Source organism: Papaver somniferum, chromosome 5 (assembly GCF_003573695.1).
Source record: "Papaver somniferum cultivar HN1 chromosome 5, ASM357369v1, whole genome shotgun sequence".
NCBI lineage: Eukaryota > Viridiplantae > Streptophyta > Magnoliopsida > Ranunculales > Papaveraceae > Papaver > Papaver somniferum.
This window is the reverse complement of record NC_039362.1, coordinates 15,635,758-15,649,696: the sequence shown is the minus strand read 5'-3', so window position 1 is coordinate 15,649,696 and position 13,939 is coordinate 15,635,758. Positions and strand designations below refer to the sequence as shown.

The following is a 13,939-nucleotide window of genomic DNA, read 5'->3' as shown; positions in this document are numbered from 1 at the left end:
TATAGATTTATAAGTATTTATTAATCTAGATATTTAGCGAAGCAACGCTTTGATAACTGCTTTCTAACAGCGCTTTGCACCTTGCTAAGAGAGCGTATCGCTTTACGCTTTCACTTTTTAAAACATTGGTCGCAACTAGTATCACACATGAGATGTGGGGATTAGGTTTCCCAGTTGATAGAGTTTTCCCTTATATATTCTTCAAATCAGGGTTTGAAATCAATGTTACCTTGGGAACAAAGCATTCAATATTCACCGTTAGATGAAAACCTGATTATGTTCAAGCTAATATCTTACTACTGTTAGATTGTCTTAGCTTGTTATACACAAATGAAATGTACCTATATTTAGATATGGGTAACCGTACCTAAACGTTTACACTTAGTTGGATCAACAATAGTTAACCGAAGTTAGCCATATGAACACTTTCATATCAACCTTGTTCATCTTAATCACCACTAATTCAAATGACTCAAATGAAACTAGTTATAGAGTTGTTCAATTTTTTATATTCTCATAGAAGTATACAAGACACAATTGAAGCAAAATCGATTTTGATTCACTTGAATCAATTCATGAACATTATAGCCACGGTTTGCAAAGACTGCATTCCTTATTATATAAATGTAATTGTCCACGAATAAACCTATTTTAGAACTTAACCCACTAAGGTATGCAAACGAGTACGCATACCTAGAGTTCCCGGACCTGGTATGTTCGCCAGTATGCAAACGGGAACGCATATTGTCGTTCACGAACGAACTCAGTTGAAATCAGTACGCATACGGGTATGCATACTATGGTTCCCGGACTTGACTTCGGTTGTTGAATCAGTATGCATACGGGTATGCATACTAAATTCCCGGACTTGGAATATATCTACAACAGATAGCATACAAGTACGCATACTGTGCTATATCCAATCAATGGTTAATTGTTCTAAACTCCCATTTTAATCGTTGAAACATTCTTAGAAGACGGGAATAGCCGTCTCACACAAGCTATTAGCTTCAAAGTAATTTTCAAAGATCAAATGATCAATACGAAACATTCCGAGTCTACATCAAATGACTGTCTCACACAAATCTGTAAGATGTTACTAGGCGTTTTTCACATGATCATCTTTTGATTTTCGTCAAAAATAAAATATGAACTTGGTTAAAGCGAAATCTTACCAACACATATTTCGAGAAATATGTAAGCGAGTTAAACTCAGCTCGAAATATCGAAAGCTCACTATGTCATATAGAAAATTACTGACAAGAATGAGAAGAATAAATCAGCATATAAAGTTGTTGTGGCTGAGTTCAATCTTGTAATATAGCTGACGAAATAAAGAACTCTTGATCTAGAATCTTGCTTGGAACAAGTCTTGTTTGTTCTCAAGTCATCACAGTCTAATGTTTTCACTACCACTGATTGATGTTTCTTAACGGAGGCCCAAATCCGTAGTACTGGCAGTGGTATCAATGGACTTCGCGTCTTTTCGGAGATAAAAGTCCTGGCTCAGATTCATCCTATTTGGAATGATTTTATCGGTAGCTGCAGTTGACGCCTTTTCTCATCCTGGTGATATGGATATTCTTGACCAAGAAAGAGACCCTCCAATTATGTTTTCTTTAGCCGTTAGATCTCCATAATGTGCATGTACTCTCACAGAAGGAGCCGCTAAATTCAGTTCAGTATTGTGGGAATGTTTTAGGCTTCCAGCCTAACAACTACGCATTCCATGTTAAAGTGGCCAACCAGACTGCATTGCCAAGCATTACACAGCTTGTGCGGTGGTCATTTTAGAATATGAAGGCTGCACATCAGTGGGAGCGAGTTGGTTAGAGTATTGCTTGTTGCTGGACAAATCTGACTAGTCAAGACATTGATAAACTTCTATGCATATGATAGTTGTGATTGATGATATGGATCTGATTTTCATCGAGTTAAGGCGTAACTTGAAGAGTGTTGAGATAGCAGTGGTTCTTGCATTCTTGGTATTATGGACCAGCGCAAGAAGCTTGTACTACAAAAGTTTTTTCTGCATTCTCCAATTTTTGATACTTGGACTTCCAATGAAAACAAAGAAAACTATTAAGGAACTTCGGTTCTGTAGTGAGTGGTCAAGGAGGTCTGACGATACCAGATGGTGAACAACTGCTTGGCTTCGCAAACCATCTAAACAAGGCTTTCATTCTTGTTGTGACAAGTGCAAGTCTCCAATATAAGGAGTCATGCAAGCATCATAGTTTTGGTACTTGGGATATATTTATTATAATATTTCCGGTAACCGACAAAGGTGCTCGAGAGCTTCTTGATCCTATTTATTCAAAGTTGAAAATAGTTGAGTCTCAAAGGATACCAAAGAACAAGAGAAGTATGTTCCTGGAATTGTTGTTGTTGGGAGACCACATGTTAGTAAAAGCACCATTTCGAATGCATTAGTGGGAGAGATATCCTTGACACAATGGCTAATCAGATTAGACAGATTTGCATGGGGATAAACAACCATGTTTGTTATGATGAATATGAAGGATACTTTTGGCACGTTCCTCTAACTGGAAGCTGGAGAATTTTCTCCAGGCTAAGTATTCACGAGGACAATCTGATTGGTTATTGAGGTAATTTGATTTTAACTTGTATATTAGACCTAAAGGTTTGATAGTCAAGTTAAAGATATGTCGTTTTCTTTACAGTACTGATTTGAACTAAGGCATATACTTTACTTTCTAGTTTTGGAAGTTGTGATTATGGATGCTTTGTACCTTCCATCACTCGCCTAAGTATCGCCAAAGCGATACTTTGAGAGTATGAAAGGGTTTTCTAATCAAAATGATTTTTTTATGTGGTCTAGGTGTTTTTGAAAAGGACTACTACAGAAAATCAATTGTTAAAGTGTTGCACTACAAGGCACTGGTTGCATGTAGTAAGGACCAAGATGCAGATAAAGTGATGAAGGGGATGGTGGTATAGACCATGAAAACCAGAAAGTGACAAAGATTTTTCATCAGTTTCGGCTAAAACAAGGTTTGCTTGTGATTTATTTTGGATATTGCAAATGTGAACCTGCCCAAAGGTGATTCATACTAGTAATATTTAAAATGAATCATGTTTTATGCTTGGTTTAGTTTTCCCTTATTTCAATTGAACCCAAAGGTTTAATAGAAATGTTAGTTATGCATAAAATACGAATCTTAAACCTGTTAGGTTCGACTCATGTATGTCGCAATTCTACCCAAAGGTGTTTTGTGATGATACCGAGTATTGTATTTTAAGTTCAAGATATTTATGTGTGTTATGTTATAAAGTTTTGAAACTTGGAAGTAAAGATCCTTATACATCATGGTTTACCCAAAGGTGCACCTGATGGTAATGAATCTACTCTAATGTTTCGTTTATGTGTAGTTTAAAGTAATGACAACATTCTATGGTGGCAAAGTTCTGGAAAACAGTAGGAGAATGATAGCATTTGTGTTTTGTTATCATCGTACTTGTTCAACTTTTTTTGATGTCTATGTTGTTTAACGAACGTAAAATCAGTGGGAGTTCAGTACGGGAAGTCCTTTTCGAGATACCTTGTAATGAGCACAGAACATGTCTTTTCGAAGACATAGCTCTTTTCGCAGATATAGATCTCTTTGGAGATCAAGGTCTCTTTTGAGACACAGATGAAGATCTTTATGAAGATCAAGTCTCAAGTGAGACACAGTTTATTTTTGTCGGACATACCTCAATTGAGCCAGATGAATCTCCTCGGAGATGTCTCTTCGGAGATGTTAAATGTCTTGACAGACATACTCAATTGAGTCAGATAAATCTCTTCGGAGATGTTAATTGTCTCGACAGACATACCTCAATTGAGCCAGTAGAACGGAGATGTTAAATGTCTTGTACGACATATCTCAATTGAGCCATATGTATGCTTGTTATATGTTTTCGATGGAAACATGCCTCTTAGTTGAGCCAGACGTATACTTGTCTCGACGGAGATGTATTTAGAAATCATATTGATTGCGGTAAGAGCATATAAAGTTGCAGTAAGAGAACATAAAGTTTCATTAAGAGCTTATGAAGATTGATTCATTAAGAGCTTATGAAGAGTTTCATTAAGAGCTTATGAAGTTTAGTTTTCTGGTTTGACAAAACAAAGTTTAAAGTGCAGTTTGTATGGCATGAGGTTAAGCCATTTATAGTGTTTTTACTTGAGCATAAAGCGGCCCGTCTAGTTTTCTAATTATAAAAATGGCGTATGCATTTTCTAAATGGTGTATAGGTCTCTATGGTCGAATCTTAGCGTACCTTTTAGACTCTCGAGCTAATTGTTTTCCGTAAAGTTCTGTTGCTAACCAAGTGAGAGAATGTTAGATGTAATTATGGTTTGTTTAAGGTAATCCTATTTTTCTAAGCTAATCATGTTTTGTTTAATCTTGATCAGTATCAATTAGGATTATACTCAACTGCTTAGCTATCTTATGACTCACCTAGTAATGATGGACAGGTTGGTTGGCACATAGACTGTGACTAAGCTCTCTTATATGCATTTTTTTTTTGATAATCCATTGTCGAGAAATGAGAGGAAATAGAAGTAGAAGCTAAGACAGAAACATATTGTTTCTGTTTCCTTTTAATCTAGTTCTTTTATATTGTATTGAAGCTTTTGTATATACATATGGTTTCATGTGAGCCGTTATGAACCGAATATGCTTAGATATGTGCAGTATTATGAACTATAGAACATGTTAATATTAGGGTATAGTTTATTTCAATATAAGGGTACTTATAATCATGTTTAGCAAAAAGAAATTGTCGATTATTAAGCTGAAATTCCAACAGCATTATCCCGCAATTTTACTGTATAACTGCAGCTCAGGCAGTCCTGTCAGTGAGCGATACTGTAATCTGGCACATAACAAAGGCTCTTATTTTAGACAACAAACCTCCCAATTCTTTGTAACTCTCCTCAAGACTCTCCAAGACCATGCTTCGTAACAAACCCATGAATCAAAATCCCCTTCAATTCTTCACCAACTGGAGCATCAACAGGGAATATACTCGAGACAGTCATGCTACCCAGTTCAACTCCTTCCATTGTCATCTCTCCAAAGACACCCAAAGCTTCTACTGCCTTCCCATTTTGACAAAACCAGACATCATTGCATTCCAAAAACCCTCTCATTACCCCATTTCATCAATCACAACCCCGTTTCATAAATCCCAATTCACAACCCCAAACTTGGAATACATATGAATCAAAGAAGCGTTTATACATAAATCTAAGCAGAACCCAAGATATGATTTTGGATTTGTCGATGCAGAACTTCAAAAAGAATGAAAAGATCGGATCTAAGGAATTAGTTTTAGATTTGAGCAAAAACATAAGTAAAAGAGCAATGAGGTAAAAGCACATACCTGTAATACTACAGATAGAACGAACACTTGTAAATCAAATTCAGCAAACACACCCACCTAAGCTAATGTTGCAACTCAAACTCAAATCATTAGGTCCAATTTTGCTTGAACAACTAAGAACAACAAGATAAAAGGAAGAATTGAATTTGACAAATTAATGAAACAGAAACAAGTAAATTACTAACTGACATTCATTGATACTCAAAACATTTCACATTCATAAAGTTAATTTTCCCAAGTAGGTACATGTGAAACCATAAAGAACCCCTAGACCTAAACATCTTTACAAACCATAACTAACCCCCCAAACCCGTAAAGAGTTCTTCCTTGTCTCTTGAGAGCATAGACAACATCCATAGCAGTAACAGTCTTTCTTCTAGCATGTTCAGTGTAAGTAACAGCATCACGAATCACATTCTCAAGAAAGATCTTAAGAACATCAATCACAAAACCAGTAAGGTTCCATACCATCAGATAGGGGTGCTGTATCTAAGCAATTGCTGGAACATATATAGAAAACAAAATAGAGCATGTGAATCAAATCAAAGCATAATATTACCCAAGATATACAATTGCAACACAATATCCCCAGGAACAAAGATTCAGGTGCAGCATTAGAACAGATAGACATCGGAAACCATGAAACAAATGGTTCTCAGCTCAACATACCTGTGTTTGGCAGGAACTTTACACATTTTGCAGGGAACTGATTATATCGGTCACCATGTCATCAGATTCGCTTCGTTTCTGGCAAACCGCCTGCAGTTGCAGAGTGCAACAGTAAATTTTGCAAAGAACAGGTAGAAGGCCCATGCCGCCCCTCAACATTATACAAGGAACAAAAAAGACACATTTCAAAGGCCAGGAGCCAGACAGTAGCAAACTTTTAATAATTGAGCATCGTAGCATGCTAAAACCAAACATGATTACATTGTAGAAAATTTTATATATGTTATCGGAGGAGGCCAAAAAAACTGGGAGAGATCATATATTTTTGCAATATGTACTGATTTTGAATAGCTTAGAGGTGAAAAACAAATATATTGTAGGATGTAAAGGGTAACATTAACATTAACATTAACATATCAATGACTAATCTTCTAGTTCTATGCAGCATATAACTAGAAGATTTGGTTTTCATTGATAAACACCAAATAATAAGGTCGCGGGTTTGAGGCAAGTACACCAGGAAAATAATACCAATGGAGGCACTTTATGTTGTGAGTCTTGTGACTCTACAGATTATCATTTATACATAGTGGCTAAGGGTGAAAAAGAAAACCTGTGTATCAGGAGGAGAGAGGCTACATGAAAGTCTGGGAGAACTGCAAAGCTTTCAATATTAGAATCAATTAGCAAAATCACACTGTCTAAGTGTAAACAATAGGCTAAGTTTTCACCTCTCAGCATGCTCATGACTGTACATTAGGCCATTTAACATCTAAGAAACCTACACAGTTGTGTCGAAGAACCAGAAACCTAATGACTAAATACAGCATCCCTAATAGTTCCAAATCCAGCTCGGGATAACAGTTCCAGAGCAGTAAACAACACCAAGAAAATGCAGTAAGCTACTCTTTTTTTCGTATGCATGACCAAAGAAACAAATTCTGAGCAACATACCTGTTCCAAGGCTGTGCACCTCTGCCTGCAAATTTTTCTTCGGAGCAACACACATGATATACAAATTTTGTCATAAATGTTAAATAAAGTACAAAAAAATATATCACCACAATAAGACGAACCAAGGAGCACATAAATGCCAATGTCATACTACCCCAGAATTGATGGAGAAAGCAACCAAAAAGCAATATAAACATGCAATCTGTGCAATCCGCTAAAGTGTATACTACACAATTATAATAGCATGATGATCAACATGAATGAAAAGAATGCCTCGAGTGATCGAAGTCGAACCACACTGTCACCATCAGCTGAAGTACAGAGATCAAGAGCTGGAACTCTAGCAAGGCAATCCTGTTGAGGAGCAATGCAACCAATCATCTAACCCTGCTGTGCTGACTCTTTAAATTGCAGCTCAGGGAACTCCTGTCGGTAAGCAATATGATACTGTAACCAGGCACATAACCAAGCTCTTACTTTAGACAACAAACCTTCCAATTCTTCGTAACTCTCCTCAAGGCTCTTCCAGACCTGTCTTCATAACAAACACATGAATCAAAATCCCCTTCAATTCTTCACCAAGTGGAGCACCAACAGGGAGTATACTTGAGACAGTCGTGCTACCCAATTTAACTACTTCCGTTGTCATCTCTCCAGAGACACCCAAAGCTTCTTCTGCATTCCCATTCTGACAGTCCAGACATAATAGCATTCCAGTAACTCAGTGCCCCATTTCATCAATCACAACCCCAAACTTGGAATACATATGAGTCAACAAAGCATTTATAAATAATTTATGTCCCCAAAAGCTTTTAAAACAGCAAGAAAAGTAAGATCAGGACGAACTCTACTAAAAAATTAATAGCTCAAACAACCATTATGTGCACAAATATGAACATATATCATTGCATAAGAGCTCTTATATACGAGAAGAAGAGCATGGAGACATTTGGTCAGATGAGTACTACTTCTGGTGCAGGATAATGAATAGTTGAGTAAAATCAAATTCATAGTTGGTATCGGTTTCTTCAAGTAACATTAGCTGATTTTGAAATTGTCGATGCAAAATTTAAAAATCAGAAAAAAGATTGGATCTAAGGAATTAGTTATGGATTTAAGCAAAAACATAAATAGAAGAAGCTCATACCAGTAATTCATTCAAATTCATTAAGATAGAACACCAATTGTCAATTGAATTCAGCAAACACGCCCAGCTAAGCTAATGTTGCAAATGAATAGCTTGAAAATCAGTGAAACGATTAGTACTACTTTTGGGGCAGGTGCAGGAAAATGAATAGCTTGAAAACCAGTGAAACGATTGGATTTACCAGTAAATCATTCAGATAGAACACCAATTATCAATTGAATTCAGCAAACACACAGTTCAGCTAATGTTGCAACTCAAACTCAAACTATTAGGTAATAGAAAAACAAGAAAAAGAAGAATTAAATTTGAAGAGTAACGAAACAGAAACAAGTAGATTACTGATATTCAAAACATTTCACATTCATAAAGTTAATTTTTCCCAGGTAGGTACATGTGAAGCCAAAAAGAAACCCTAGATCTAGACATTTTTACAAACCCTAACTAACCCCCAAATCCATAGAGAGTTCTTCCTTGCCTCTTGAGAGCATAGACAACATCCATAGCAGTGACAGTCTTCCTCCTAGCATGTTCAGTGTAAGTAACAGCATCACGAATCACATTCTCAAGAAAGATCTTAAGAACACCACGAGTCTCTTCATAAATCAATCCACTGATACGTTTCACTCCACCTCTCCTTGCTAATCTTCTGATTGCTGGCTTTGTGATTCCCTGGATATTGTCTCTCAACACCTTCCTGTGTCTCTTTGCTCCTCCCTTTCCCAAACCCTTACCTCCTTTTCCTCTTCCTGACATTTTCCCTCTACAGAATTTACTTTTCTTTTTCTCTGGTTTTTGATTTGTGATTTCCGGGAAGATGAGAAGAGGTTTTTATGATTTGTTTGGTTTGATTTTGTCCGTTAGATTACGGACCGATCCGCATGAACGTTGTGTTTTTTGTTTTGATCGTCCGATTAGAAATACTCTAATTTGATTGGTTTAGAAAAGAGTTCGCGGATTGTGGAAGGTACAAAGGTTTTGTGTTTTCTTTGGTTGGATGACTTCCGTCGGATTAGTTAGTGATCCATATAGAGTTTGTGTTTTTTGTTCTGGTCGTTGGATTGGAAATTCTTGAAACTGATTGGTGGGAGAATTTTTTTATTTTATTTCTTTTTTGAGAAATTGTTTGTTCAGTTTAAAAGCTTTACGAAAATGAACCGAAGATTGTAAGCCGTCAATTTGCATGTGATCCGTGCATTTGCGTAATGTTTGGTTTTTGTTTGTTGGATTGATAATGGTGAATTTTCACTAGCTAGTAAATAACCACAAGCATTGTAACACTTAGAATATGTTTGGATACACATTCAAAGAATAATATTTCGATTCTTAGAAATCAAAGGTTAGTTAGGAATGAAATTTCATAAAGACTCATCGAAGCAAAAAGGTCAATTTGCTTGTGAAAGCAGAAAAATCAAAAAGTTATGACACAAAAGTACTTTCAAGAAGAAATCAAAAATAAAACTATTTTGCTTCACAAAAAGTTGACTTTATTGCTTATAGAAATCATTCAGACATATAATCTTGCCAATCTGACTTCTGACTTTTCGAATTTTAGATGTTGAAAAGCAACTTCTAACTTACATCCGAATACCCTATAATTTTAGTGAAGCAAAGTAAAAATATCATACTTCTGACTCCTGCTTCTAAAATAACAAAAACACTATTGTTTTTAGTATCCAAACAGATTAGAGCAAAAAAAAAAATTAGTATTAGAAAAGGTGATTCATTATCACCATTTTTGCTGGTAGTGGCTAATGAAACTTAACTTAAATGATGAACAAAGCTAAGTTTGGAATTGGTTTCAAAGTCGCCAATGTTGTTACATCGGCAAGTCACGTCCAATTTTGAAATTTTGATATTTTTAGATGCCATGTGGGGAGGTTTACTTTTTATGTTATACTTTGAGTTTATTTCTAGTTTGGGAATAAATTTTAACAATAGCCGCATTTATCGAATTCACAATGTTGGTGATCTTTATGAGTATTCTTTTTTTTTGGGTGGTTACGACGATATTATTACTACCATATATCTTGATCTCCTTTTAGGGAATAAATATAAAGGAATGACTAAATGAGTAATATTAACAGGTTCAACAAAAACTTGCAGGTTTCAAGAAAAATCTTTGTCACCGGATTAGATAGAATTACTTTCGTTATTGTTGTTCTTTCTAGCTTATCGGTTTATTATACGTCTCTTTTGATATGTAGATGTTGCTTGCCAGAAAAGCTAGAAAAGGCGAATGAGAACTATTTATCGAATGGTAACAATCAACTTGGTTAAATAGAATATTATTTGCAAAATGAAAAAAATTATGGCGGTTTCTTATTAAAAGCTTGAAATTTATGAAGTATACATAGCTTATCCTCAACCAGGATAAAAAAAGAGAAGGTAGTGTCAGGCTTAGCGAGCCGACGTAAAACTCATCCACCTGGATAATTTGATTACCCATTTTTTATTTACTCTTGAAATGACAATTATTACACTCACTCCAAACAACATGATTAACTGAATCTGAATGAGGTTCCACGAGAGAAGCAAAGTAATGATGTATGCGTGAAGTATGTAGTTTCAGTTGAGCTCCACTAAGAAGTAAATCAAACTTTTCTTGGTTAATGGACAATGCAAAAGATATGACTTATAGTTTCATGTGTTGGACGGAAAACGCAATTTCATCTTTCCCAATCTTCCTATGTAGAAAGTTATTTGTGGTCAACTATTTGTTGCCTGATAAAACCCAAAAAAATAAATTGATCTTTGAGGGGATATTTGTCTCAAAATAAGATCGAAGCAATCCTTTAAAACAAATTGCACTATATGAGAATTAATAAGGTCATAACCTTATTTTACTGAATATGTATTATTATGGGAATGTGTTTTATTCCAATGTTTATTCTCCTGCAAATCTAAAAGTAAAGGTATTCACGGTAGAGATATAAACTCACAACTACCTTGAGTCAAAGCATTTAAACTTTTTTTAATAGAAAGATTCTAGGAGTTAATATCGTCTTAACCAAAAACCAATTTGGTTACCGGTAGAGCATTACTCGGTCGAACCGACAGGTTTTGTTATTCCAAGCTTGTTATAAATGTTAGTTGATAAAAACTATATCTTGATTTCTAGTCTACTAAGTCGAGTCTCGGACTAGGTATGGAATTTGATAGTTGAGTATCAGATATCACCCTCAAAGCTGAAGATCGGCGAAGATATTTTGAGAACTTCATCGACAAGGTACGTGAAGACTGAACCATTATATTTTACTCACTATCTTACCGTTCTATCTATTTGATACTATGTCGTATGACTTTTAGTAGATTTATTTCAAAAAAGGAAATTCGAGTCATGCTTGTCTTGTTAAACATCTCGAAATATGATTTAAGCACTGGATGTTCAAAGGTCCATAACAATATTAGTTTGGAACTATTTATTATTCAGGAATTAATTTGTGGATCATATAAAAATTTCCCAAGCAATAATTTTATCATTTGGGAATGTTTCAATCATCTAAAGATAGAAATTAAGAACTTATGTAATTTCGACTCAGGGTAGGTTGGAAAACCATATCGCAAACCATAAATATCTAAGTTTCTGAAATACTGGGATGGTCGGCGAACTAGTTTGCAAACTGTAATTTCAGAACGGGGAAGCTCACAAACCATGGTGATCTGAATTTTTGATATCGATGTTTCCTTGGAACTCAATTTATCTTAACATGAATTCTAAGCAACCTTCAGTCTTGAACATCTATAAATAAAGATGTTCTTTCAACTGGGAAATTCAATTCATGACACATTATGTCCAAGTTAATAGATATAATCGTCTTTTATTGACCTATGTGTCTTCTAAGAAATACAATTAGGTCTACAACTAAAAGACTTTGTTTTGGGGGATTCGTGAAGCTATGTCCGATATTTCGTGTATCCTGATCATGTTATTCTGTTATCGAGGATTTTATAATCTCTTTCAGGCAAGATAGATTAAAATCGCAAAGTTCTCTTCGTCTCAAACTTTGTGATTCCTTAAGGTAGATATCTAAAAACTTCTCTTAATTTATTAGTTCAAGATTGTTCTTCAGAGATGGTTAAAGATCCATGCTTCTTATCTAACTGAGTGTGAGTGTTCCGGATTGTGAGGTTTGCTACCTTGGTGTATTGCAAGCAGATTTCCAAGCCTTGATCTTTTAATCTATAGGAAAATCAAATAGGCTTATCTGTTAGAGGAATATTGGTATTTAATAAGAGTCTTTACTTAGGTCGAAGCAACTCTTAGGATGTAAAGGACGACAGCTAAGGGAACCAATTGCGTAGAACCTTGCGCGGTTCAAGAGATGTAAGAAGCACAACTGTAAATAAATAACTAGAATGGTGGATTCGGGTAAACATATCAGTCAAAGTATGATAGTAGGCTAGTGTCCATAGCGGCTTAATACAGTTTGGTGTTCAAATCTGAAAGAGGTCTCAGAGTTTTTCAGCTATTGTGGTTTCCTCGTTAACAAAACTTATGGGCCTTGTTTGGTAAAACTTATGATTATTTATTTATGTTCATAGATAATCGTAAATAGATAAATTCAAATAATTGATTTTCTTTGAAAAATGCTCTCTAAAAGGAGAGGAAAAAACAATGATCTAGGATCTTTTTATGACTCTCGTATTGTTTTTTAGCTCTTTATTGATAGTTTAGAGAAAATAAGAAGAAAACACCCAACTCAATTTCATTAAAAAAAAATAATTGATTACAATATTTTTTAAAATTATTTTTTTCTGTTTTTGAAAATAATGGATTTTTCAATTATGATTAAAATAATCAATTATTATAATGGTTACAAAACACATACATAATCCATTATGAGCTATACAATGGATGATGCGCTAATAATCCGTTATAATAATAATGGTTACCAAATAGCCCAGTGGTGTCTTATGTTTTTCCCTTTCCGCATTATATTCTTCATCTTTATAATTGGATTTCCACAAGTAGTATACGTATTAAATTTTAGTAGATACATCTATATTAATTGTGATCGATTAGGAGACCCGTTCTTGTAAAATTCGTATCTTAAAAGATAGATAACAAGTTTCATACTTGGTATATTTTCGATTGGATTATTTGGATACGACTAAATTTATCTTGCATATTGATTTTTTGGATCTTCTAAGTATTCTTCTTGATAATCGAGTTCACCCACTCCATTGTCTAGACTTTCTAATTGATAAGAGATAGATATATAAACTTTATATACATATAATCAAGGACCATTAAGTTGGTCTACTTGCTTTTGTATTAGGTTTTGTCCATACAGGTTGCCGAATGAAAAATTTGGTGGTGTACTTGGTACCCTCTCCTTTTTCCGCTACAATCTTTAGTTTAAACCTAGTCATACTGTAGATGTTAGGATAAGCCTTTGATGGAGGTAAATCATACAACTAAATCATGCAAATTCATAAAAGCAACTCTTGTAAGTTCTATATAATTGAGTTAATAAATGTCTAGGTTGATAACGTATTTCTTGTAATATTTCAATTATAGAGATTAAAAATATAATACATGACACCAGAAATTTTGTTAATGAGGAAACTACAAATGTAAAAAAAGAATAACTTGGAACCCCGTCCAGTTTGATCAACTATTATATTAATTAAGACACCACAAACACTATCATATTATTAGTTCTTCGAACTAAAATGAAGAATTCGTATCTTGAAAGATTAATAACAAGTTTCATACTTGGAAGAATTCCAATTCGATTATTTAGATACTACTAGATTGATCTGGGATAT

General features: G+C 34.7%; 1 protein-coding gene across 1 annotated transcript; it reads right to left on the bottom strand.

Annotated features, from left to right (window-relative positions):
• Window positions 1-8,471: 8,471 nt before the first annotated feature.
• Window positions 8,472-8,954, bottom strand: LOC113281050 (histone H4). The gene has a single exon (XM_026529688.1). It carries the CDS (start codon window positions 8,918-8,920, stop codon window positions 8,609-8,611), a length of 312 nt encoding a protein of 103 aa, XP_026385473.1. The 5' UTR covers window positions 8,921-8,954; the 3' UTR covers window positions 8,472-8,608.
• Window positions 8,955-13,939: the final 4,985 nt, after the last annotated feature.